This window comes from Dipteris shenzhenensis, chromosome 32 (genome assembly GCF_047967505.1).
Source record: "Dipteris shenzhenensis isolate YYH24624 ecotype China chromosome 32, Dip_SZ_1.0, whole genome shotgun sequence".
Classification (NCBI taxonomy): Eukaryota; Viridiplantae; Streptophyta; class Polypodiopsida; order Gleicheniales; family Dipteridaceae; genus Dipteris; species Dipteris shenzhenensis.
Genome location: NC_141627.1, coordinates 33,600,062 through 33,627,771, shown reverse-complemented (window position 1 = coordinate 33,627,771; position 27,710 = coordinate 33,600,062). Strand labels below are relative to the sequence as shown.

The following is a 27,710-nucleotide window of genomic DNA, read 5'->3' as shown; positions in this document are numbered from 1 at the left end:
CGCAACTTTGCAAGCCTTCCACGAGACCTACAACGTGATAGATTGTGAGGGAGAGAGTAGGGAGTGAGGAGACTCACTGCACACACACACTAGTGGGGATAATCACAATGAGTGAGTGGTACCTCCCCAAGTACACACTTTTATATTATGGATAAGGTAGTAACCCTTAAGTACAGCTAAGTACAAATGTGTACTTAGCGTACTTAAGTGTCCTACACTAAAGTACAACATAAAGTACTATTTACATAGGGTGGCCAGTGCCTTTACCCCAACAACCTCCCACTTAAAGGCAGTGTGCCCTCAAGGAGAGAAAGAATATTGGCCTCAACCAATACCCATAAGAGATCTGCAGTGTGCAAACCTCTCTGCAGCTAACCCTTTGGTTAACAGATCTGCCGGATTGTCATCTGTATGCACCTTAACAAGCTGAATTTGCTTGTTTTCAAGCACCTCCCTGATGAAGTGATATTTCACATCTATGTGCTTCGTCTTTGCATGAAAGACAGGATTACGTGCCAACTGTATGGCACTCTGACTGTCACAATGCAACAATGGAATCTCCAATGGATAACCCAAATCTGCCACTAACCGAGATAGCCATATAGCCTCCTTGCATGCCTCAGTGGCTGCAATATATTCAGCTTCTGTGGTAGACAATGCAACGCATTGCTGCATTCTAGATACCCACGACACTGCACCTCCAGTGAAAGTGAAAACGTATCCGGTAGTAGACTTCCGGGTATCAGGGTGACCGGCATAATCAGAGTCTGTATAACCCTGCACTTTTGCATCTTGACTGCCGAAACATACACACAAGTCCTGTGTACCCTTCAGGTATCTCATGACACCTTTTACTGCATTCCAATGCTTTTTGCCAGGTTTAGCCATGTATCTGCTAACCACTCCCACTGCAAACGCAATATCGGGCCTGGTTGCAACCATAGCATACATGAGACTGCCACACGCTGATGCATACGGGATCTTTGACATCTCAGCTCTCTCAGCATCTGTCTGAGGGCTGTCCAAAGCACTGATTTTCACATAAGGAGGCAATGGAGTACCAATACTCTTCCCCCCTTCCATGTGAAATCTCTGCAAGACCTTGCCAATGTATTCTTTCTGAGACAAGTATAGCAACCGCTTTTCCCTATCCCGAAGTATCCGCATGCCCAGTATATGGTTGGCATCACCAAGATCCTTCATATCAAAGGTTTGGTGCAATCTTTTCTTCAAGGCATTGATCTCCTTATGAGATTTTCCAGCAATCAACATATCATCCACATACAAAATGAGGATCAGTAAACTGCCATCTGAAGCTTTCTTGGTATACAAGCAGTGATCAGTGTCACTTCTTTTATATCCTTGGATTCGCATGAATGTATCAAACTTATGATACCATTCTCTGGGTGCCTGCTTAAGACCATAAAGACTTTTCTTCAGCCTGCACACAAGCTTCTCTTTTCCCTTTACTGTAAAGCCTTCTGGCTGCTGCATAAAAATCTCTTCATGTAAATCACCATGAAGAAATGCCGTCTTGACATCCATTTGGACCAAGTCCATATCTGCATATGCAACCAATGCTAATACAGTTCTGAGTGTTGTCATCTTAACGACAGGAGAGAATATCTCATCAAAGTCAACACCATATTCCTGCTTGAACCCCTTGGCAACCAGTCTGGCTTTATGCCTTGGCTTTTCACCAGGTGTGACCTTAAGTCGATAAACCCATTTGCATGGCAGTACCTTCTTACCAGTAGGCAAGGATACCAATTCCCAAGTGCCATTCTTGTGAAGGCTGTCCATTTCAGCCTTCATAGCAAGATCCCATTGAACCTTGTCTGCCCTCTGCCTAGCCTCTCTGTAGCATGAAGGCTCTCCACAATCAGTGAGCATCAAATAATCAATGCCTGGAACAAATCTTTCTGGCTGCCGCGTCGGTCTAGTTGACCTTCTAACCCAATGACCATCGTCTTGAGCTGGCTGTCCAGCCTGTTCATCACCCAGATAAGGTGGCTGTCCCATGTCTCCTGGCTGCATTTGCATGTCAGGAAGATCACCTAACTGTGCTTCATCCATTGGGATGTCTTTTGCCATACCTGGCTGTCCATTAGGACCTGCTGCAGCATCATTTAATGGCTGGTTATGCTGCTGTTGTGGCTGATTTACAGCCTGTTCGTGTTGCCCATGATGCCTGTCATCATCAATAGTTACTTTTAAAGGTCCCTGCTGTACAACAGGTTCCTTGAACATGATGGTTTCATCAAACACGACATCATTGCTGCGTATAAGTTTTCTGTTCTTGGGATCCCAAATCCTGTAGCCCATCTCACCTTTGTCACCGTAACCTAGGAATATGCATTTAAGAGACTTTGGATCCAGTTTAGTTCTGTCCTCCCTGCGTACATGCACATACGTGACACAACCAAAGACCCGTAGGTGTTTGTAAGACGGAGGCTTACCCGTCCATGCCTGTTCAGGCACACCGCCACATAGTCTCTTGTTTGGTGACCTGTTAATAAGGTGCACAGCTGTCTTTACAGCTTCAGCCCAAAATGTGTGGGGCAATGCAGCATGTGACAACATGGATCTGACTTTCTCTTGAATGGTCCTGAACATTTTTTCAGCTGTACCATTCTGTGGAGGATCATATGGTGCAGACAACACCCTTTGAATACCCTTTGCCTCACAGAATTCTTGAAATTCTTTGGACAAATACTCTCCACCATTGTCAGATCGTAAGGCTTTCAGTTTTTTGCCTGTCTCATTTTCGACCAGTGCAACAAACTTAGTGAAAGCCTTGAACGTATCACTCTTCTTTCTGAGAGTGTAAACCCACACTTTGCGGGTGGCGTCATTTATGAATGACAGTATGTACTTTGAACCTCCTAAAGAGAGTGTAGGCATCTCACACACATCTGTATGTACTAGCTCCAAGAGCTGTAATTTCTGATCTGACCTTCTCTTATGAGGTATTTGTACTTGACGACCGTAGAGACAAAATTCACATTTCTTTAAATCTGAAAATTTTAGACTCGGCAAGTAACCAAAATGAGCCAATTGCTCCATTCCCTTAATACTCATATGGCCAAGCCGGCTATGCCACAATGAAATCTTTGGCAGCTCGGTGGCATTTACATCAGAATGTGGACAATGTCCACCATGAAGTGAATACAAAGTATCAACCTTAGGACCTTTGGCAATAGCCATTGCCCCTTTGCTGATTTTCCATTTCTGATTACCAAAGGTGGTATGATAACCATCGTCATCCAACAACCCTGTGGAAATCAAGTTTTTCTTCACCTCAGGAACATGCCTGACCCCTTTGAGCATTAACTGCTGGCCATTTTCAAGAACAAGCCTGACATCACCTATGCCAATGATAGAACATGCATGGTTATCACCAAGAAAGACAACTCCCTTTTGCCCTCCTGCATATCTGACAAACAGATTTCTGTAGGATGTCACATGAAAGGAAGCACCTGAATCTATAATCCAGGAAAACATATCTGATCCATCACCAGCATGAAGTATATGAGCCTCCAGTGAAGAGGTGAAACATATCTCACGTCCACTGTCACTATCACTAACATAAGTAACATTCAGCTCCTCTTTTTCTTTGCCCTTAGACTTGCCTTGAGCCTTGCCTTCTTTGGCTCTCTGGTCGTTCTTCTTTTGAAAACACTTTTTCTCAATATGTCCCTTCTTGCCGCAATAGTTGCATACAAGATCACTCTTAGAGCGGGACTTGCTCCTCTCTCTTTCTTTGTCTTTTCCACGTGTTTTGGACCTGCTGCGTGCATTCAAAGCATTTGACTTCCCAATAGCATTGTTCTTTCTGTTCATCTCTTCCTGTAGAAGAGCACTCTCCACATCTGCAAATAACAGAATGGCTTTTGAGTTGCTGGTAGAAGTCCTGAATGTGTCCCATGACTCAGGTAGAGAACATAGGATGAGTGTAGCTTTCAGCTCATCATCGAGCTTCAACCCCTGGTTGATCACCTGGCTGAATATGCTGTTAAACTCAATAATATGAGTGGACATAGCTGTCCCCTCCTTCATTTGAAGACCAACAAGCTTTTTTAGCCAGTAAGCTTTTCCCGTGGCACTTTTCTTGGCATAAGTATCCTCAAGACGTTGCCACATCTTCCACGCAGTAGGTTCATCCCTGATGCCTACAACCAGTGAATCAACAACTGTAAGCATAATGGTCGACCTGGCCAAGCCGTCCATCTTCTCCCACTGCTCATCAGTAACGTTGGGGGGCTTAACACCCTTCTCCTTTATAGGCTTGTACTGGTCCTTCTGCATCAGCACATTGTAGCATTGTGTCCTCCATATGTCGTAATTTTTAGCTCCTTCGAGCTTCTTTATCTGAAACAAGGACGACACGTCGCTGCCGGAACTCATGGTAAAGAAAGTAGAGTTTGACTCCCTGTAGTCGTGCAATTAAGCACTAGTCACTCCAAGAAAATTCCCCCGCAGCGGAAGTACGATCAAAAGTGAATTTGGTACTGTTTCAGTGGCACAAAACCAACTGAATATTTTTCTCCCACTTGCTGCAGAAACAGTACAGCAAACTGTTCCTGTGTTTTTCGCTGGCGAAAGTGCGGTACGGCTGCGTCAAATCGCTCCAGAAAAATCCCAGAACTGATATAATAGAAAACAGCAGTATTTTTGACTTTGTTGATAGCCAAACCTGATGTTTGACAGTCCCGGACTGTCAAAAAAAAAAGAACTGTAAATCTCTGATTTTTTGATGAAAATCCCTTATTTTAGACCTCCACATGCTTCATACACTTCCCCCCCAACTGAATTTACAGTTTGGAAGTGAGGTGGCTCAAAAGCCCTTTGAATGCATGAAGAAAATCAGAGATTTAACATACAATCTGAAAAGATTGACCTTTGACCAAACACTGTAAGTCAAATTTGAACTTTCAAAGCATAGTAGTGCTCCACGAGATAGTCTGATGTATGTAGAGTGCTTCCACTTGACAGATTGCCGGTCAGGCAACAAAAGCCCCAAATTTGACGAAAGTCAAACTTGGTCAAAATCGACCAAATCTGTACCAAATGTGGATGTACTTGCAGCAACAAACTAAAGCATTTGTCCCACGCATAATAGCATCAAAAGCCCCTTGAATTGACGGCACATTCCGTGCATTAACACAGTAAATGGCATCAACTGATACTGCTCACAAGGCATGTGACTGCATGTGGTTTGACCTGCATCCAATGGCATACACTGCATGTGTCTAAACAGATCTGACCATGCATATACCCAGTGCCAACACTGTGTACAATCACTGGCCAAGTGATAAGACCTGTCTCAACACTGTTTGCGGCATAATGCCTCAGTGCGAGTGTAAGCCCTGCCCCAAGTAGAACACCTAGCTCATATGCCAATGGCGAAATACAGTGCTGTCCCATGGACAGCGAATAAACAGGAAAGAATTTCTCCTCAATGTATGAGCCCAATGAGACTCAAAGATCCTCCTCGACGTGCGGGAAAGCACAAAAAATAAAAAAAATTTGGTGTCGAAGTGCAAGAAGGTACAGCTTATCCTGCGTACCTTTGCACGGTACGGCGATGTGCCTTTGCGTCACAAAAAAAAAGAAAAGCGATGTACCAAGAAAAAAGGAAAAAAGGGCTTGTACGGCGTATGGTTGAAGGAGGCGATGGCTTGGCTGACTTGGTGTCGGTCCTGTTGGCCGACGCCTGGAAATTGTAATCGAGGACGAGGGAGGGTGGATTTGAAGTTGGCGATGGCCTGGCCGTTTGGTGTCGGCCCTGGTGGCCGACGATTATCGGCCTTGCAACCGTGCTCGCTGGGCCACGCGTTGTGCTGCAGCTCGCCCACGCATCTCCCACTAAGCCTTGCAGCGCTGTCTACGCGAGCTCGCCCACGCCTCTCCTGCTTTTTACTCGCGCTGTCTACGCGAGCTCGCCCACGCCTCTCCCGCTCCTTTCTCGCGCTGTCTACGCGTGTGCCAGCGCCTTTGCCATCGCGATGAGAGAGAAAGAGCTCTCTGTTCCAGCCCGTTGGCTGAGAGAGAAGGAGAATCCGGAATACGACGCTGTTCCAGCCCGTTGGCTGCGAGAGAGAGAAAGCCCGTGAGGATGAAAGGAAGGGAGAGAGCCCGTTGGCTCTGATACCAGTTGATAGATTGTGAGGGAGAGAGTAGGGAGTGAGGAGACTCACTGCACACACACACTAGTGGGGATAATCACAATGAGTGAGTGGTACCTCCCCAAGTACACACTTTTATATTATGGATAAGGTAGTAACCCTTAAGTACAGCTAAGTACAAATGTGTACTTAGCGTACTTAAGTGTCCTACACTAAAGTACAACATAAAGTACTATTTACATAGGGTGGCCAGTGCCTTTACCCCAACACAACGGTTGGTCACCACAGCTCTTGCTATGAAAAGAGCATCTTAGGATGATCCAATGCTGGTCATTACCGATGTGAGCAATGTAGCCATCAGGCCAGTTTTACAGCAAGAAGAAAGACCCATGGCGTACTACAGCAGAAAGCTCAACCCTGCCGAAAAGAATTACTCGGTCTATGACAGAGAATTACTCGGCATCATTCAGGCATTGAAGCATTGGAAGCCGTTACTTTATGGACGGACCTTCACAATCAAGACAGACCATCAAGCCTTCAAGTGGCTTCAGACAATGCCTAGCTCCCAATGAAGCGATTGGCACCTAAGTAGATAAAGGACCGCTTGTTGATGAAGAACTGTCTATGGGTGCTGCAAAAGAATACTCCACCATACTGTGCTCTAGGGTGGAAGACCCCTGTGTGGATGATGGACTCACACTGGTAACTGTGGAGGGAGCTGTGAGTAGACCATGAGAAACTGCTAGTCCGGAAAAGCATCTGCTTTTAGCCTCGCCTGTGCTGGACCTCGTATGCTGACAAGTCGACACGACGTCTAGACCGATGCGTGGCCACCTCAAGGAATTCATGTTCCAATAGAAGCCAAAAACGGTCCAATGTTGTTGTATCCTATTATCTTCTTTTCCTGTTCGGGCTACTCAGAAAAGAGCCGATTCTACTCAAGGAGATGCTACTCTGCTTGAGAGGTGCTCTACTAACTACGACATGCAGGAGATCGGGCTATGCTGCAGAAATAGGACACCCAACCTCACCCATAGGATGGCTGAAAGGGGCTGCTGGAGGCTGGGAGCTGATGATGAAATGAGGGGAAAGCCCCCCTTTATCTAGGGGCTGGAAAGGCCCATTCTAGCCAACCCAACCACCCTGAACTGGCCAACCAGCCAGTCAGCTGGTTGGCTGGGCTGGTCGGACTGTTTGCTCAGCCCTAGGGGCCCACCTAGAGGGGGTTGAGGCTGCCTATACAAGGCACCTCCCCCAGCCCTTTGGGGCCCCAAAACCTGCTTAATCTGCTGCGTAGGGAGCTGTAATTGGTTGACAAGGCGGCCAGTTGTCAATGCCACCTGGGCATGACCTTGGTGCATGTGACACATATCATCCTCACCAGTGGGATTGTGGAGACACCTAGAGGCCATAGAGGTGTTCTGCAAAGAAAGAAAGAAAAAGCAAGAGAGAGACTTGACATAGGCCCAAAGATCAGGCTTCTGCTGCTCCTGCTGCTCCTCTGTCTGCTGACTTTCTGGATAATAAATGAGGCCACAAGCCTCTCCTTTTATAGGCCCCAAGGACCCCTTGAACTAACCGACCAGCCAGCCCTAAATGGGCCGACTGGCTGGTCTGTTTGGGCCGACCAGTCTGCCCCAAAACAGCCCTTTAAGGGCTCACAAAACTAGGGCCCTTTGGCCCACACTCTAGGGCTTTTGGCCCTCCAATCAAGGCAGGGGCCCATCCCATATAAGGCATGCCACTGCCCACTGGCAGCCCCATTTGCTGCTCTACCAGGCACTATTCCGTACTGTTGCTGATGTCATCCCTGGTCTCTTCTCTTGGGTCCCTACTGCTGTCCTCTACTCCGCCTTATGCTCCTGCAGATCAGCCAGGTACCCGCCTCTCTTCTTTTGGGGCACATCCTGCCCTAGGTCTCCCTCCCCCACGCTCTCCTCATTTGGGGGCTTACAGATGGGGAGGTGACCTTTCCAACAGAGGATACAGGATTGTCTAGTCATTGGATGCCGTTCACCGTTTGAAGTTGAGCAGGGAATTACAGGGTGGGCTTGACGGGAAGTCTGAGGGCGTTGGTTTGCCTATGCAGCAGCTTTCCAAAGACCTTTGTAATCAGCCACTTGGCTTCAAATGAATGTCAAATAAATACCGCAAGGAGGCGCCAGCGTTTGGGGCCAACCGGGGTCTTTGTTTCTGAGTAGGAGCGCTCTAGCTCCCCTGTGATTTGTGGTGTGGTGCATAATTGCTTGTCTTTTTACTGTGTATGCTGTAATTATGTGGATCCTACCACCCTTTACGTTGTTGAGGCTGGTTTCACCGTGATCTTGTGTGACAACCAAAGTTGCATGGCGATTGCGAAGAATCCGGTGTTTCACGCCAGAACCAAGCACATCGAGGTTCACTACCATTTTGTTCGAGAGCTCATCATCGATGGCATTGTTGAGCTGATGTACGTCCCCACCGCCGACAACCTTGCTGATGTTTTCACGAAGGCTCTCCCTCGAGAGCAACTAGAGCATCTGATCACACGCATGGGTATCCGCCCACCATTGGGTCATTAAGAGGGGGTGTTAGAATTCGTGGTTAATGCCCCACATGTTTTGCCCCACCATTTATGAGGAGAAGGGGGAGTGATTGAAAGGGGGTCGCCGACCGGTCAAAGTCAATGGTCAGTGGCCAAGGTCAAAGTCAATGGTCGGTGGTCAATGGCCGATGGTTAAGGTCAATGGTCGGTGGCCAAGGTCAATGGCCGATGGTCAAGGTCAATGGTCGGTGGCCAAGGTCAATGGTTGATGGCCAGCAGAGATGTCGACCGCCACAGCCTCTTCAGCCCCTGCTTTCCCTTCCTCCTCCCCCAGTTTTCTCTCTTTCACTATCCCTAACTTTGGAGAGTCTGGGAAATTGGACGGGACTAATTACCCGATCTGGAAAGTGAAGATCCGGAGTCATTTAGTGGCTCGGAAGTTGTGGAAGCTGACTACGGGAGTGGAGTCGAAGCCGGAGGACATGGTGGACAGGAAAGGGGAGATAGTCATGGCAGTAGATAGAGAAGAGCTTGAAGCTTGGGAAGACAAAGATGCCCATGCCCTGGCAATAATCATAGGGACTACGGCGGACTCCGTTCTTCCACATATCCAGCTGGCCGAGACGTCAATAGAGGCATGGGCCACCCTGAAAGATTTGTACGAGACGGACAACACCTCTCGGATTTTGCTTCTTCAGCATCAACTCTACAATCTTGATATGGAAGAAGGAGATACAGTACATAGCCGTTTGACGAAGGTCAAGGTGGTGAGGGATCAGCTGGCAACAATTGGTCAGAAGACAGACTCATGCCATTTGGCCTTGATGGTACTGAGGAGACTGCCTCGGAGTTTCAAGAGCTTTGTTACGGCTGTGACAACAGGACAGAGGACCAAACCGCTGATGTTTGAGGAGTTGGGTCCATTACTGCTACAGGAGGAAGCTCGGGAGAAGCTCTACAACGAGGACAAAGACGACAAGGCGATGCTGGCGACGGATTCCGCTGGCAAAGGAAAGGGCAAGCCTAACGGTGGCAAGTCCAAGAAAGACGACTCTGACGACGAGGGGACTTCTAAGAGGAAGCAGAAGAAGAAGTGCTTCTACTGTGATACGCCAGGACATTTTGCAAAGGACTGCAGAAAGAAAAAGGCGGATCAGAAAAACAAAAAGGAGTCTGCTGACTCAGATTCAGAGGGAGAGGCAAAAGCAAATGTGGTAATCAAAGAGTTGTTCCTGGTGACATCACCGAGTGTTATCGAGGTCAGATATGTTGATCTAGAAATCACAGTGAGGATGTCTGACATAGAGATGTGGGTCGACGAGGAGTTAGATGCCTTTGTGAAGGTGAAGGATAGCATGGAGCGCTTGGTACCTTCCAGGTGTGTGGCTGTCGACACTGACACGAGGGTGGATTCCATGGAGGGCCCTGAGGTCTCATGGTCAGATGGATGCTGGAGTTCAGAAGGGAACAGTACAGGATTACACAGGCTCTTGGCGGGTGCCTCATTGAGGTACAGGGTTTGCTTTCAGAGCGAACATTCAGGCCTGTATGTATTTGATATTTTGCATTTGAGCCTTTATAGCATGCTGTGGAGAGACTCTGCTCTTCATTTGTCTCAGGTGATACGAGATTGGAAGGAATTGGCATTCTTTGAAGGCAGAAGGGGAAGTATTGTTGCTTCTTCAAATCTCGGACGCAAATTGCTAGAAGGTGATGGACAAAGAATACTGAAGCCAGAAGAGTACTTGCTTGAGAACTCAGCGAGAGTTCATGGTCCAGGTTATCTTGAAATATTCATTGGTTGCAGACCTTGCCAAAGGAAGGACGGGTTGAAACAGACCCTCAGAGCATGGTGCCTGGAAGACTCCAGGTTGTTCACTCATTATGAGGGGGACAACTGGAAGATCGTGACGGCTGGATTGCTCAAGTTCGAAGGCGGGAACGTGACGGAAGATGATGGTGCCAGGAGGTGCTACCAAAGATAGACCTGTGTACCAAGATGGTGTGCGGAAGTGGAACCAGACCTGGTGGAGCAGGAACCACTGGATGAAAGGCCAGGAAAAGATTTCGACATCGAAAAGTTCCAGAGGACTACGACCAGGGAGTTACTGGAGCATGTTCATCGACGTGTTGGCATTGGACCGAGATGTGTCGGTGAGAGGGGATGTTGGAAAGGTCACCTCCCCATCTGTAAGCCCCCAAATGAGGAGAGAGTGGGGGAGGGAGACCTAGGGTAGAAGATGCCCAGAGAAGAGAGAGAGGGGGCTGCCACATGGGCAGCACCTCACAAGAGAAGAAGGCTGCAAAGGACGGAACCTGTGGAAGGAGCAGAAGGCGGCGACAGCAAGCCCTAGATCTGGCCTGGCAGGGCACGATGATGTCAGCAGCAGTACGGTTCAGTGCAGCACTGCGCACGTGGCTGGAGAAGAGCCTGGCAGAGGGCAGAACCAGCAGCAGCAGGGTGAACAGGCGCTAACATGGATGGGGCCTGGTGGAGCAGCAAATGGGGCTGCCAGTGGGCAGTGGCAAGCCTTATATAGGGCTGGGCCCTTGCCTAGATTGGAGGGCCAAAGGCCCTAGAAGTGTGAGGCCAAAAGCCCCAGGTTGTGAGCCCTTAAAGGGCTGGACCAGCCACAGTCTGGTCGGCCAGATTAGGGCAGGCTGGCCGGTTTTTTGACAGGCCCCTACGCCTCTAAAAGGAGAGGCTTGATGCCTCATTTATATATCCAGCAAGTCAGCAGACAGAGGAGCAGCAGGAGCCTGATCTTTGGGCCTACATCCACGAGGCAAAGCAGGGCCAGAGTTGCTGCAGACTGAGCTCACTTGGGGCTGAGCCTAGGCTGTCTACTAGGGCAGCAAGGTGCTGAGATCTTTGGACAGAAAGTCTACTTATGCTCGAGGTGGAGCACGCGGGCTCGAGTCTAGAGATAGCCAGCTGATAGGAGAAGGACCTTGTGGTAAGATCAGAGGACCACACCATTGGTGGGACTCTGGATCTATCTCTCTTGTTTTGTGTCCATAGTTTTGGACAGAAATATATATTTTGGTGGTTTCTCTATCTGGCCAGTTCATTGTCTATTGATGAGTCTGCACATCTATTGAATGCACATAAGTAAAGAAGTTTGTGATTCCACACCCACACCGCACACTGTGTGAGCTCCTGGGCATTACTATAAGTCTTCCGCTGTGTGTACCCTCTGTTGGGTATTTTCTAACAGAGACAACACGGGACTGTGCCCACAGGCAACCGGCAGCATTCTATCTCTGATTTCATGCTCTCGCTCCCCCACCCTTGACGAGTGGGGGATAGGGTAGACCACAGTCGTGGCATTTGGAGCATATTTCACTTTGTACTCAGATGGCAGATGATCTGATGATGATGATGATGATGATGATAGTGATGATGTAGAAGACTATTATCCTAATATGACTGTAGCATTTTGCATTTTGCTTTTTGCATCTCTCTCTCTCTCTCTCTCTCTCTCTCTCTCTCTCTCTCCAGTTATCACATCCCAGGTTAAGAATGGACTACAAAAAAGCTTAAATTTATGAAAGGGAGATAAAGGCGGCAATGGCACAAGGGAAAATGCCTTCTACATTTCATGACATGAGCAAATACGCAACAATATGCTGCTGTCAACAGCCCAAAAATGCTTCCCTAAAAGCAAGGGGAGAAGGGAACCCCGTATAATCACAGGTATGACCAGGATTGTAACGATGCAAATAGAGCATGAAAAACAGCAAACCCAACAGAGAAAGAGGACACAGCTCGAACATATAAACAGGTGGTAAGGAACCAAAAAAAGCAAGCAGCTTGAGAGCTTCAAGAAGCTGAAACAAAATCCCAAAAAGTTTTTTCAGAAATTACACGACTACAAACCCCAAGAAAGGAAGGCACAATGGGAAGACATGATAAGGTTTGTCAAAAGCCTTTACAAAAGAGAGAAGAGAACATCAACCACAAATTGCTCCCACTCAGCCACTAGCAAGTGACTTACAACCACAAAAAGATTCTGATTTTCAGCCTGAATTCCCCCACATTGATCAAGCTACCATAGAACAAGCGTGACCAAAGAGAGGGCTGATATAAGGCAACAAAAAACAGTACCTAGATGGCTGTTAGATACATTAAAGGACAGCAAACATGCTTTTCGTCACATGCAAGGACACTTAGTGGAGGTTGCATTGATTGCTACAGCTTGCACTGAAGAGCCACTATGTCACAAGGATGCTTTTAATAGCAAGGATTGGATGGCTGCTATGAAGTCTGAGTTAGACTCAATTTATCACAATGGCACTTGGGATTTGTGTGATTTGCCTGATGGCAAGCATGCTATAGGCACCACGTGGGTGTATAAATGTTGGAAAGGTCACTTCCCCATCTGTAAGCCCCCATATGAGGAGAGCATGGGGGAGGTGGACCTGGGTCCTGAGAGAAGGCCACATGGGCAGCACTATGGCTGCCATGGGAGCAGAGATCAGAGAAAGAAAGACGAACCTAGAGGAGCCATGGTGGCTGCAACAAATGAAGCTCATGGACGGAAAGTTGGCTATGGAGGCTCAGCCTGGATCTGGCCTGTCAGAGGCATGTTTGGAGCAGCACCAAAGGGCGAAGATATCCCAGGAGGTAGGTGCTTGTATGGCGAGCCACGTGGCAGTGGGTGTAGGCAGGTGCACGACCTGAAGCAGGGCCTTGAAGCATAGTTACGCTGAAACGCCGAAACGGCGCATCAAAGACCCGAAACACCGTTTCAGCCGTCCCAGACCCCTTGAAACGTGAAACGGCCCCGAAACGCGAAACGCCGTCTGAAACGGCGATCAGAAACGCCGAAACGGCATCTGAAACGCCGTTTCAGACCTGAAACGCGCTGTTTCGAGTGCCGTTTCGGGTCTGACCTAAAAAGAGGGCAAAAACAAGAAAGAACGCCGCCCGCCGTCGCATGTTTTCGCCCTTCTGCCTGCTGCTCTCTCCCCCGATTTCTTGCCCACCTGGTTCTCTCCCGAGTCTTGAGTCCCAGCCCTACGAGTGGCTGCTCTTTTGGACACCCGGCTTTGGTCACTGGTGAGCACATTTCCTTTCTCTATGCTTCTCTTGCCTCAAACATCTTGCTGTTTTTTGGCTGCAACCATTGATTCTTGGCTTTTCCCTTTGAAATTTGATCTATTGCAACTTGTACAAGTGCTCTTTTTGCTCATGGATATGGCTTCACAAAGCGTTGTCCCTCAGCAAGAGAAGGAGTTCACCCAATCGGATTATTGGTGGAGCCAAGTTGATTTGGTAGGCAAGTATGACTCCAAGAAAGGAGGAGCTCGCAAGTTTAGATGCAGATGGTGTGGATTGGAGCGAGGAGGGAACCCTGATAGGGTCAAATGTCATCTTCTTGGCATTAAGGATGGGGAGATTGGGCTATGCTCCGTAATCTCACCACAAGAGAAAGAAAGGTTGCAAAGAGAGGTTGAAGTATTGCCCACTACAAAAAGGGCAAAGACAATGACTTTCACTGGTGTAGGAGCTTCTTCAGGTGCTCATGCAGCACGTGTTCAGCAGGCCACTGCATTTCGGAGTCCTCTTCCCTCTGCTACTACGGCTTCTTCTTCTGTGAGTGCACATGGAGCTCCTGCTAATATTCCTGCTACATCTCGGTCTACTTCACATAGGCAGGGCAGTCTTTACACATCATGGCACCCGCAAAGGAAGGCACAAGTAGATGCAGCTGTGGCCCGATTTTTTTACTCCAATGGGATTAGCTTCAATGTTGCTAGATCACCCTACTTCAAAGAGATGGTGTCAGAAATCAAAACATTTGGATCCACATATACCCCTCCCACATTTAATGCTTTGAGGGGCAAGCTTCTAGAGGATGAGGTGGTGGCAGTTAAGCAAGCTATTGAACCTGTGAAAGAGAAATGGGTAAAGTATGGGGTAAGTTTGGTTGCAGATGGATGGAGTGATGTGCGAAGTCACTCACTAGAGGGTATCCTTGCATATTGTAGGGGATCTGCACTCTACATACACTCCATAAAGTGTGGAGTGCAACAAAAAACAGCACCTGTATTGATGCAAATGTGGGCAGATGCAGTGGAATATGTGGGGCCGTCTAATGTTTTGCAACTTGTTTCAGATGGGGAAAATACCAATAAGGCAGCAGGTGCATTATTGGAGCAAAAGTATCCTCATATCCAGTGGAGTGCTTGTGTAGCACATTGCTTGAATAATTTATTGAAAGACATTGGCAAATTGGATTGGGTCAAGAATGTTGTTGACAATGGAAAAGAGGTGGTTAACTTCATCACACGACATAATTTTTCTCTTGCTTTGTACCGTAAATTTGCCAACAAGGAGCTTTTGAAGTATGCAGAGACAAGATTTGCATACAACTTTTTGATGCTTCGCAGGCTCCTTGAAATGAGACCTGCACTGAAACAAGTTGTGGCAAGCCCAGAGTGGGATGCATGGCCCACTTCTAGGCAGGCTCTTGGAATTTATTGTTATGACTTGTGCATAGGCAGTGATGAATTTTGGGCTGATGCATCTCACATTGTTGATCTATGTGTGCCTATTGTGAAGCTGCTTAACCGAGTTGATGGAGATATGCCTTTTCTTGGTAAGGTGTATGAGGGGATAGATCGGATGATTGAGAATATCAGAGAAATAGAAAAGGATCCCCAAAGGTTGAGAGAATTGGAAGAGTTGGCTGTGAGCAGATGGAATCAATATTACTCTCCCATGCATGCAGCTGCCTTTGTGTTGGACCCGGAGTTTCAACACAAGGCAAGTGCACAACAGAGTGATGCATGTTAGCACCTATGTGTTGGGAGTGTAGGGTGACACCTTAGGTGTAGGCCCGGGGCACTTTTTACTCCAACTAGTGGAGGTTTTTTCCCCGGAGCTTGGCAGGCACACTTCCATGTGACCTGCAGGGTGTGCTTAGCAAGCACAACCTTATCCATGTATATGATGTGACTTTAGTCACATCTTCTGAATAATTCATTCGAGCTTTTTGTGCTTGCTCTCTCCTCGTGTGTCTCGTCTATGCACCAACAAATGGTATCAGAGCGTTGCCTTTGACCGACGCTACGTGTGGTGCTGCTCTCTGCTGGGCGACCTGCTGCTGTCCGCACAGAAGTGTGTGCGTGGAGCTGTTGCTTCAGAACCATCCCGTGGAAGAGAGACTTGCTGCCTATCAGCTGCTCGTGGAGCTGACAAGCAGCTGCCGCCAATGCCTGAGCGCTGCACCATTGACCTGTGCGTGGAGCTACCTGGCTGTTTTGCTTCAAAACGGGCTGACTACGCTTTTGCCTCAACAAGCAGTCACCCCTGTGGAAGCCGTCGTCTCCTCCTGTTGCCGTAGCCGCTGCTGTGCACTGCTGCCTACGCCTGTGCCTCAATAGGCCGTCGCCCTACCTGTGGTAGCCGACACCTGCGTGGAAGCGCCGTTGCCACGTGACTTGTGCCGTCTCCACCTGATCTTCCCCGACGACCTGCTCTGCTCTAGCTCGACACCTACGTGTGAAGCCTCTTCTTGTGGAGAGCTCCCTGCACTGTGCCATTGTGAAGACACGCTGCCTACGCCTGTGCCTCACCTGCTGCATTGCGCCATCGCCTTAGCCTTGTGCCAACGCCTGTGGACACATTGTTGGGAGGCTGCCGCTCTTGTGCGACGTGAAGCTAGGCGACTACTGCCTTTGCACAGGACGGGCTACCTATGCTTGTGCCTTAACTGGCCGTAGCTCTGTCGTGGAAACGCGCAGCCTGTGACCTGTGCTCCTACTGGCAGCCACCCCTACCATCTTGTCGTGGATGCTATGCGATAGGCGATTCGTGTCCATCCGCTCCTGCTGTTCAAGTGCGTTCGCCTGTGAAGCTATCGAAAGCTGGTTGTCAGGTCTGAGAGTGAAACTTACCTCTCATTTTTGTGGCTATTTGGTACGTTCTGGTGGTTTTGGCCCGTGTGCCTCGGGGTATTTCTCTTTATTTTCAGGTACATAGTCATTCATGGCAGAATCAGAGAAGTCTGAGCAGAAGGTACATGCCTTATTGGTCTTGAGATATTTGCCTTGGGATTTGTGCATTTTGAAAAATTCTGTGCAATTGCAATGGCAGAAAGGGATGTATTTGGACTGCTCTCTGCAGAAGATAAGTTGGATGGCACCAACTATCCTCTCTGGTCGTACATGATGCGACATGTGCTTGTGGCCAAAGGCTTTTGGGGCACTGTGGATGGCACTCAGTTGTGTCCACATGCACCAACAAATGCTCCTTCACCTAGTTCAGAGGGTGAGTCATCTCGGATTACAGAGATATCACAATGACCTACTCTAGAGCAGAGTCGATGGGATGGCCGAGATGCCAATGCACATGCCTTGATAGCATTATCTGTTAAAAGAAGCATTATTCCTCACATCCGGTCATGCAAAACAGCAAGGGCAGCTTGGGAAAATTTGGCAAAGTTGTACCAAGTCAGGAATGAAGCCGTGTGGCATACTTGAAGAGGAAATTGGAGACTCTTCCTATGCTTGATGGTGATTCCATGGATGATTATCTCACGAAGGTAAAGGATTTACGGGAGCAATTAGCATCTGTGGATGAGATTATTCCGGATGCCTCGTTGGTTTCTACAGTGTTGCAGGCCATCCCCGACACGTATGAGAATGTGTCCACTACTATGCGGCTTATGATGAAGGGTAATCCCAATTCAATTACCTTCGATGAGCTTGTTTCTGTACTCTTGCAAGAAGAGCAGTCCAGATATAATAGGACCGTGATGCGTGTGGCTGATCAGGCTTTTATTGCCAGCCAGAAAGGCAAAGGTAAGGCTGCATTTCAGGGGGGCAGCAAGCCCAAGAAAGATGCAGGCCAGCCATCTGGCAAGTATGAAAAAGAGGGTGATAAACCCAAGAAAAAGGGGAAGTGCAACTATTGCAGGAAGCCAGGACACTACATTAATGAATGTCGCAAGAGGCTTGAGAAGGAAAAGAGCAAAGGGGCCAGCATGGCAGTGACGGATAATGTCCCCAAGTCGGATAACAAAGAGGCTGCAAATTACACTTATACATCCTCCCATGATGAAGAATGGGCTTTTGCAGTGTTATGCAGTTACAATCCGTCTATTCATGATGCATGCCTATCTGTGAGTGATGCCAATGTATGGTATTTTGACAGTGGTGCTAGCAAGCACATTACCTCACAGAAGGATTTGTTTACATCTTATGCAGCTGGTTCTCATGGAGGCACGGTGACATGTGCCAACAACTCCTCCCATCCTGTGCAAGGAGTGGGAAAGATTGTATTTACCGCAGCAAATGGTGGTGCATTTACACTCTCTGATGTGCTATGGGTGCCTGGCATCAAAAAGAATTTGCTTTCAGTTTCAGCCATTGCCCGTGGTGGCTTAATGGTGAAGTTTTTGGATGACAGATGCACCGTACATGACATTAGTGATGGTGATACAATTGTGGCTTCTGGAACTTTATGCCATGGTCTTTACAGACTTGATCACTATGAGAGTGCTTTGCATGATGCTTTATTCACCACCACCCCATCACAGTTGGCAAATGCTGAATTATGGCATGCTCGATTTGGCCATCTCAATTTCAGAAGTTTGCTGCGTTTACACAGCCATGAAATGGTGTCCGAGATGCCACACATACATACTCCGACTCGCCATGTATGCGAGGGATGTATCTTGGGGAAGATGCATCGCACACCGATTCCCAAAGATGGGACTGTCAGAGCTGTCCGTAGATTACAGCTTATACACAGTGATGTTTGTGGTCCTATGAGGACTCCATCTATTGGGGGATATCTGTATTTTGTCACTTTCATTGATGATTTCTCTCGTTTCACGTGGCTCTACCCATTGAAGGAGAAGTCAGAGGTGTTTACAAAATTCAGACATTTTATTACTCAGGTTGAGAATTATGCCTCAGAAAAAGTGGGGACACTTCGCACTGATAGAGGGGGAGAATACATGTCCAAGGAATTTCACGCATATCTTGCAGAGAGAGGCATCATCCATCAGTGTACCACTCCATACACCCCAGAGCAAAATGGGCTCGCTGAAAGGAAAAACAGGTCGGAAATGGAGATGGGTAGATGTATGCTCAAAGGCAAAGGTTTGCCCAACAGGTTCTGGATGGAAGCTCTCATGTGTGCAAATTATGTACTTAACAGATGTCCCACAAAGGCCTTGCATAATCTCACCCCGTATGAGGCATGGCATGGTAAGAAGCCTTCTGTTGCTCATCTCAGAGTATTTGGTTGCTTGGCCTATGCACATGTGCCACAGCAACATCATACTAACTTGATGATAAGGCTCTCAAATGCATTTTCGTGGGGTACAGTGTTGAAAGCAAAGGGTATCGGCTGTATCATCCATCCAGAAGGAGGATTATTACAAGCAGGGATGTCATTTTTGCTAAGGATTCCACTCAGCCATTGCTGTCCTGTCAAAAACAGCCTGATGTCTACTCCAAGGATGTGTTTGAACAAATGCTGCCCATGACAACTGAAGGTCCCTCATTTTCAGAACATTCCAGTTTGATTCCCCATGCTGTTACGCAGGCCGGTACAGCAACTAATCAGCCTATTGTGGCTGAACCACATATGCCTATAGATGAGGCAAATATTGACCAGGCAGTTGATGAGGAAAGGACAGCCATTCAGTCATCCAAACGGGTGCCCAGGTGGCTGATTGAAACATTACGGGACAGCAGGTTACATACTCCTTTACCTGCGAGGACTCGTGCAAAATCTCATCATGCATCTGGGTTGTTTACTGATTATGCCTTTCAGAGCACATGCAGTGATGAAGAACCTCTGACATTTGAGGATGCTGCAGAGGACAGTAATTGGATGGCAGCCATGCATTCAGAATATGATTCCATCATGCAAAATGAAACATGGCACTTAACTGAATTGCCTCCAGGCAAAAAGGCCATTGGTACTAAGTGGGTCTACAAGATTATATCGGAAGGCTGATGGTTCAGTAGACCACCTAGAGCTTGGTATGAAAAGATACACACATATTTGGTTGCCCAGGGATTCAGCAACAGTCCAACTGAAAGTACCCTCTATGTTAAAAGGACTCAGGATGTTTTTTTGGTCATTGTTTTATATGTTGATGACATGCTGCTCACAGGCCCCAATGAGCAAAATATTGCAGCCTTCAAGGCTGAATTACATTCCTCATTTGAGATGAGTGATCTGGGCCCTTTGCATTTTTATTTGGGCATTCAGTTTATACAGCGGGATGATGGTATTGTTCTGATACAAATTAAGTACGTCCAGAAGTTGCTTCAGCGGTTCTCTTTCCAAGATTGCAAGCCAGTTGCAACTCCTGTGGAGACTGGGATGAAATTCAGCATTGAAGATTCTAGGGATGCTTTTGCTCAGACATTGTACCAGCAGGCTGTGGCTGTTTGATTTATTTATGCAATACACGGCCAGATATTCAGTTTGGGGTCTCCTTATTGAGCAGATTCATGCATTGCCCAGGAACCAAAGCATTGGCAGGCTGTTAAGCGGGTGTTCCGCTATTTGCACGGTACTATGCACCTTGGTTTATTCTTTCCCAAGGGGGCTGATCCACAGCTGCATGCTTTCTGTGACTTCGATTGGGCAGGATGCTTTGACACAAGAGTGTCCACTTCAGGTTTTTGCTTCTACTTTGGGCAGTCATGCATCTCTTGGTTGAGTAAGAAGCAACCCTCCGTGGCCACTTCCAATTGTGAAGCTGAGTACAGGGCAGCTTTCACAACCACCGTTGAGTGTGTTTGGCTCAGGCGATTATTTGCTGATTTGGGTATGAGACAGGAGTCTGCTACCTCTATTTTTACAGACAGACAGAGTGCTTTGGCAGTTGCGAAGAATCACGTCTTCCATGCTCGCACAAAGCATATTGAGGTTCATTATCATTATGTCAGAGAGAGATTGTCTGCCTCAGAAATCAGCATGATCTATGTGCCTACACATGACAATGTGGCAGATATATTCACCAAAGCATTGTCTCGTGAGAAGTTCGAAGGCTTTCGCAAGCTTCTGAACTTACTTCCTTTTGGTGATTGATATCACATTTGCCTTGTACACTGTCACCACTTCACTCCAGGGGGGTTTGTTAGCACCTATGTGTTGGGAGTGTAGGGTGACACCTTAGGTGTAGGCCCGGGGCACTTTTTACTCCAACTAGTGGAGGTTTTTTCCCCCGAGCTTGGCAGGCACACTTCGATGTGACCTGCAGGGTGTGCTTAGCAAGCACAACCTTATCCATGTATATGATGTGACTTTAGTCACATCTTCTGAATAATTCATTCGAGCTTTTTGTGCTTGCTCTCTCCTCGTGTGTCTCGTCTATGCACCAACAATGCAGAGGTTGTTCGTGGTTGGAACCTCACTCTTCAAAAGATGGTGCCAACTCTTGATGGACGGCGGAGGATAAAAGACCAGCTTGCCAATTATCGCAATAAGGAAGGCATGTATGGATGGCCAGATGCACAGCATGATAGGTTTTAACTCATTTTAATTTTCAGATTTTAGGAACTTGTAATTTGTTATTTAATACAAAATTAGAAATCTGAAATTTATGAGTTTTGGAATTTCAGATTTCGAGTTGGGACTGTTACATGGTGGGAGGATTATGGAGCTGATTCCCCCGAGCTGCAAAAGCTTGCCATCCGCATTCTAAGCCAAGCTTGCACCTCCTCTTCTTGTGAGCGTTTGTGGAGTAGCTTTGCCCATATCCACACAAAGAAGAGAAATCGTCTGCGAACGCAACGGGCCAATGATCTTGTCTTTGTTAATGCAAACTTGCGTTTGCTTAACAAGATGAGACACGAGTATACGCATGACAAATATATTGGATTTCATAGCCCAGATGATGCCCACTCACCTGATGATGATGATTTGTTAGTAGAGGAGAATGATGATGAGAAGGAGGAGGAGACAGAGGTTGAGTCTCAGGATGAGGATGAGGATGAGCTTATTATTTGATCATATATGATATGATCCTCGATGTAGCCTTTTTTGGGTTTCAGGCTTTCAGCTTTCTTTTTGTTACTATGACATTTGGGCTTTGAAAGCTGAATTACAATTTCTGAATCATGATTGGTCTCTTAAATATCATGAATCATGAATCATTTTTCCATTTTGTAACTTGTTATAGGATTTATAAATCACCCCACCTTGCGTAATTGAAATTTGCATTGTGTGATTGGTAAATGGTTGAACAATCAAACTTGAATCTCCAAAGTTCAAAGTTACAATCAATATTAATGGTACTAGGTAGAGCTATAGCTTATTGTGCACTTTTTTTGAAGGTAGAGCACTCTAAATGTGTGTATGCATTACTCTAAACCCCCTTGATGACGTGGCGTTTCCAAGTTTCACCCCCTCTCAAAAATCCCGAAACGTTTCCGTTTCCATTTCCGTTTCCCGTTTCCATTTCCCCGTTTCCCGTAACTCTGCCTTGAAGATGGCGCAACAGGGCGGGGCAGACCAGCAGATGGGGTCGGCCACATGGAGGAGCTGGTTGGGCTGGTTGGAGCCAGCCAACCAGGCCAGTCATAGGGTTGACCTAGGGACTGGGCCCCTGCCTTGAAGTGTGGGCCAAAGGCCTTAGAAAAGAGAGCCCCACAGGGGCAGGTCAAGGCCTGGTCGGCCTGTTTGGGTTGGCCATAGGCAGCCTGACTGGTCGGTTTTTGCAGCAGGCCATGGGCCTATAAAAGGGGGCCATTCAGCTCATTCATTCATCCTTTTGGAGCAGCACTTCAGGGAGCAGGAAGGAGCAGCAGAGCAGCACCAGTTGGGCCTATGACCAGGAGGTGAACTGGGCTGAGGAGCTGCATACTTAGCTCACAGAGGGCTGCCCACCTAGGCTGACACACAGGGCAGCAAGGTGGAGGATCTGGACGGAGAGTCTACATACGCTCGAGGAGGAGCACGCGGGCTCGAGTCTAGAGATAGCCGGCAGATAGTAGAAGTACCTTGTGGTAAGATCAAAATACCACGCTCTGGTGGGACTTTGGATCTATTTCCCTTTTGTTGTGTCCATAGTTTTGGACGGAAATATATTGTTTGGTAGCTTCTATATGTAGCTGGATTATTGTCTATTGCACATCTATGTGATGCACATAAGTTAAAGAAGTTCACACACACTGTGTGAGCTCCTGGGCTATTCTATCAGTCTTCCGCTGTGCATACCCTCTATTGGTCCATTTCTAACGATAAACTCAAAAGAAATGCAGATGGCAGTGCCGATACAAGCGCATCTTTGTTGCAAATGGTTATGTCCAACAGTAGGGCATTGATTTGAGGAGACATTTGGACCCCCTTCACGCATTACTACTATCAGATGTGGCATTGCTATTGCAGCCCATCATCATTGGCAAGTGCATCAACTGGATGTCAAAACCACTTTCCTTCATGGACTTGCATGAGCTCCTGGTTTTGAATCAAAGGATCTGACAATAAGGTATTCCGCTTGCTTTGTACAAAGCCCATCATAGGCTGAAGCAGGCACCCAGGCTTGGTATGCCAAGATAAGTGCTCATCTTCTAAGACTACGTTTTCAGAACAGTCCAACAGAGAGCAGTCTTTATGCGTGATGCAAACTTTCTGATGTTAATACTATATGTTGGTGATACGCTTTTGATTAGACCTTCTACTCAGTATATTGCAGCTTTTAAGGTTGATTTGCGGCGGTCATTTGAAATGACAGACTTTCGATTTTCAAGAATCATTTTGGTAGGATAAATTTTAACCACTAAAACATATATACGTGAAAGCAACTCAAAGCGACTAAACATGACCTATTTGAAAGCCCAAGGAGCCTTTTGCCGTGTTTCTTTGACAGAAGGTTGTTTCAAAACGTTTCAGTCTTCAAGCACGAACAAGATTCAACTTATCATAAGTCATTAATTGAGGACTCTTGCAAGACAGCTGGTTGAGATTGTTAGTTCCTATGTTCATTGGGGGTGCATCGTCGCAAGACCCAAGTTTACCATGAAGCCAGTAGCCCAAATATGGTTGACTAGAGGATATACATCGCTAGCAAGATTGGAGCGATAGAGTGTTTTCAGCCGCTCACTGACACTAGTCGGACCAGCAGCTCTGTATGCAAAATCCCACCTTTGGACTCACTAGTCAGACCACCAGCTCTGTATGCAGGTGCCTTTTGAGCAGTGAGTGTCAAAGAGGCTGAGTGGGTTAATTTCGAGAGGCCACAAGTCATGATGCTCTCAAGAATGATCCACGCTAAGATATGCCCTTCACATGATATCATGCTCGCAAAGTTTGCAGTGAGGCCTTCCATTAGCTCCTTAAGGGTATGCTAGACACCTTTACTGTTAGAGTATATGCAATCGCCTGGTTAGACCTAGAGAGAGAGGGCTTATTTGTGGGGTGCCCGCCCCTTTCAGGCTAGGATAGGGAGAGTCAGATGCCTCTTTAGAGGGCTGATAGGAGGGCATGTTAGGCCCAAAACAGTGGGCTGGTAGGGCCAGCCTTGGGGCAGACCCTGGGTGCCTCGCAGGTCCTTATATAGGGCTGGGCCTGGCCTGGGGCATGCCCTGTTTATAGGGCCAAACTCCTCCCTTTTCCTAGCCCTCGCTAGTATGGATGCTTTATTAGATTTGCCTCAACCTTGACCATCACCATCTTCAGGTTAGATTATTCCTCAGTCTAGATCTATCCACTACATGAGCAGCAAAGAGCAGGAAGCCATATGGGCTGTACAGGAAGCCACCCTGGCTGCAGTACATGGCACAGGTTTATGGCATGGATCTGACCCTGTAAGAGGGCAGATCTAGAGCGCACAGCAAAGGGAGAAGACCACAGCAGGAGCTTCGAGCAGACATTCACCCATCTAATGTACACATCTGGTAGCACACTTGGCAGGAGTGTGCTACCAGATGTGAGGTACCATTTGAAGGGTATTTTGTGACGGTTTATACTTGCTATTGTCCACATTAGTGGAGCTTTGTAAACGTGATTGTTTTACTACATCTCTCTAGATCTGCGAGCGTTTATGTACACATGTCTTGTTGTACAGTGTGAGTGATTCTGGTATTATTTTCTCCTGTGTGGGTAAGCTTGTCACCTCTTTGAGAGTTTTCTAAGACTTCTTATAAGCTTCTTATACGAATCTGAAAACCCATACCAATGGGCTGCAGACCAAGGATTGGTACATGATTGTTCAAGGTTTGAATTCCCATCACTTTACAAATTTTGGGACATGTAAGCTGGGCCATATGAGGAGAGCACGGCCAAAAATATAGGGATTTAGGTTGTGAGTGTATTTGTATATTTATCTTTTGGTCCTAATGGCAATTTTGAAACGAAAATTAGCATGGCCCCTTTTCGTTTTACAAGATCTATAGCAAACATAATTTTGTCAACTCCAATAACTTAGCAACCTAATCATGGCAGATAATCTTTTATTTATAGAGAATTATGGCAGACAATCTACCTGACAGATGCCATCGATGTGTGGGCCATCAAAGACCTCAGCAGAAAGGACTATAACAAATGTGCTGCCTTGATGACCCTGAATGTACGGCCAAGCTTCTCTGAACCAATCGACAAACTGTCTCTGTGACTCTCTCGCTTCAAGAACGCTCGCCCGCTTCGAAACTTCAGTTGTCTCGATGTTTTCACTGACAGAACACCTAAGCCAAGAGTCTCTCCGGTATACTGTAGCAGCCGGTGTCAAAGCGGAGCTTAATTTTACTACCTTGTTGTTGTTCTTTGGGCGCTCCGAGCGTGCATTGCGGCTTCTAGGCAATGTTTCCCGTCTCATTGAGCATGAATCCGTCTGCAAGCATACAGGCACGTTCTGAGGCAAGTGAGAGCTCAAAATGGAGCGACAGGGAACCATTTGCAGAGCCACAAACTCCCCCAAGGCCACTGAGGAGGCTACAGGCTGCAAGGAGACGGGAAGCGAGGGCTAGAGATCGAAAAGGCGGAGGTGGGAAGGATGAAGAAAGCAGAGAGCCATCAGCATGGATGACAGAGAGCCATCAGCATGGATGACAGACGCTAGATTCAGTGCTGACGAACGCCGTTTGATTAAATTTGAGACACTTAGACTGTCTTGTATTTACACACGTTGATACGCCGCCCACATGGCACATCTATTTCGGAGACCCATGCTTGGTAGGTAGAGACACGTTAGATGCTCTTTCCCCGCTCTCGGGTGCGCTCGTAGATTCTCTAGAAATGGGCACCGGTGGCCAATCCAATCCCTAGAACATTGTCCAAAGTGTCGCTTTCTCGCACCTGGTTGCTCGCGTGGGAAATGGGCACCAGTGGCGAATCCAATCCCTAGAACATTGTCCGAATTGCCGCTTTCTCGCACTTGGTTGCTCGCGTGGGAACAGCCTCTTGCCAAAGTACATTCCAGGGAAGTCCATTTCCTAGCAAAGTAACCTCCACAATAAGGACCGTTACACACCGCCCTGTGCCTTGCCAAGCCAAGGAAATTGAGGGCCGTGTGTCCTTACACTCTCAAACGTATAAGTATTGCAAGAGCTTGAAGATGTACACATGGTTTGGGCTTGTACGATTGGTTGGCAGGTGTTCGAATCTTACTCTCAGTGGATTTTCAATTATGGGCGAGTGATGGACAAGGGCGTAGTGGTGGCTGCCCATGCTCATGGGTGCCCCCCTTTTTTCAGGGTAAATCATGCCTTGCCAAGTGGCGACCACATAAACTAACACCCCTTCTTGGGTGTCCGATGGCACCAATGTGAAGGCCCAATGCACACTACCAAACTCACCCAAAGATGGGCGGCAATGTGGCCCGATCAAAGTTTTTAACCTTGTTGGCCAACGAAACCCTCAACACATTGCCAAACCTCTTTCCATTTCTTACGTTAAGGTGGTAGCTAACTAGTGCCCATGATAAGTAATTTCTTGGGTGGCCACAATTGGCTCCCCAAACTTGGGCACCCACTTTATAACCAAAGTAGAGTTTCACTCCTCCATTTACATTGTCAAGAATGCATTGCTGACCAACTTTTTAAAGATTATTGTTGGGTGGTGTGTAAACACCCTGCCCATTGACCTCTTGCCCTTACATCAAGCACACATTGGGTAAGATCAAGCACTATGTACCAGACCTAACTCTCTCAGAGGATATCTAGCAAATATTGGTTGGAGTGTCAGCAAGGGAAGTCGCATTGGTTACTTCGCCTGCAAAGGTTGCTCTCCACCTAATCCTAAGCTGCCACCTAGGCTTGAATACTCTCATTCAAAAGAATGTTCTTTGTGTAGAAAGCTTTTAACTCTGGATCTTCTACAGCACAAATTTATTGGGAAACAAAGTCATACACACATGAAATTACAGTGAGACCAGAGGAGTGGCTTTGAGAATGTAGACATAGGGGGTGGTTGTCGTTAGCTCTTCCATAAGGCCCAATGTTAAGTCCCACAATCTTGGGGTAGATTGGACCCCATGCTGAATCACTTTATTTCTCTTCTTCTCTCTTTCCTAGTTTCCCTTTGGCTCTTTTGTACATGGTTTCTATGTTCATGAATTTGTGCCATCGAACACTTCAATTTGAAGAGGACCATGTTTGATTGTGGGGTCATGGCTAACTCCCTACAATGCAAGCAAATGACACATTGTACACTTACACTATATTGACAGAGCGTAGAAATGCGAGAAGACACAATGGGACCACATACGAATTAGCACACAAGTAAATGAGTGTTATGCATTAAATGCAAGAGCAATGGTCTATTCCTCCTTCATTTCTATGGTTGAGTTGGAGTTTGGGTCTTTGCCTTCTATTCCTTTAATTTCTCTAGTTCTTTTCCTTCTACTCCTTGACTTTCTTCATTTGTTAGCTCTTTCATAGGTAAAACTAGACTTGATGTTTGGTACCCTTCATCAGTGTCAAGCTTATTTGCATTTTTTCTATTGAACTATCCAAAGTAGTTTGTAGGAGTATCTTGCACTTCTCAACATACATTTGTCACACCTATCTTCTAGCTTCATGGTCTAACAATCATAATTATTTATAGCAAAGTGAGCAAAACATCTATACACTAATTCTACAAT

At 47.0% G+C, this 27,710-nt stretch overlaps 1 protein-coding gene across 2 annotated transcripts in view; it reads right to left on the bottom strand.

Annotated features, from left to right (window-relative positions):
• Window positions 1-25,661, bottom strand: part of LOC147880637 (putative amino-acid acetyltransferase NAGS1, chloroplastic) — an 82,326-nt gene extending 56,665 nt beyond the window's left edge. For both annotated transcript variants that reach the window (XM_087370966.1, XM_087370967.1), the window contains exon 1: window positions 25,116-25,661. In XM_087370966.1, the coding sequence (XP_087227092.1) occupies window positions 25,116-25,523 (408 nt within the window). In that variant the 5' untranslated portion in view covers window positions 25,524-25,661. The remainder of the gene's footprint in view (window positions 1-25,115) is intronic.
• Between the last annotated feature and the right edge of the window lie 2,049 nt (window positions 25,662-27,710).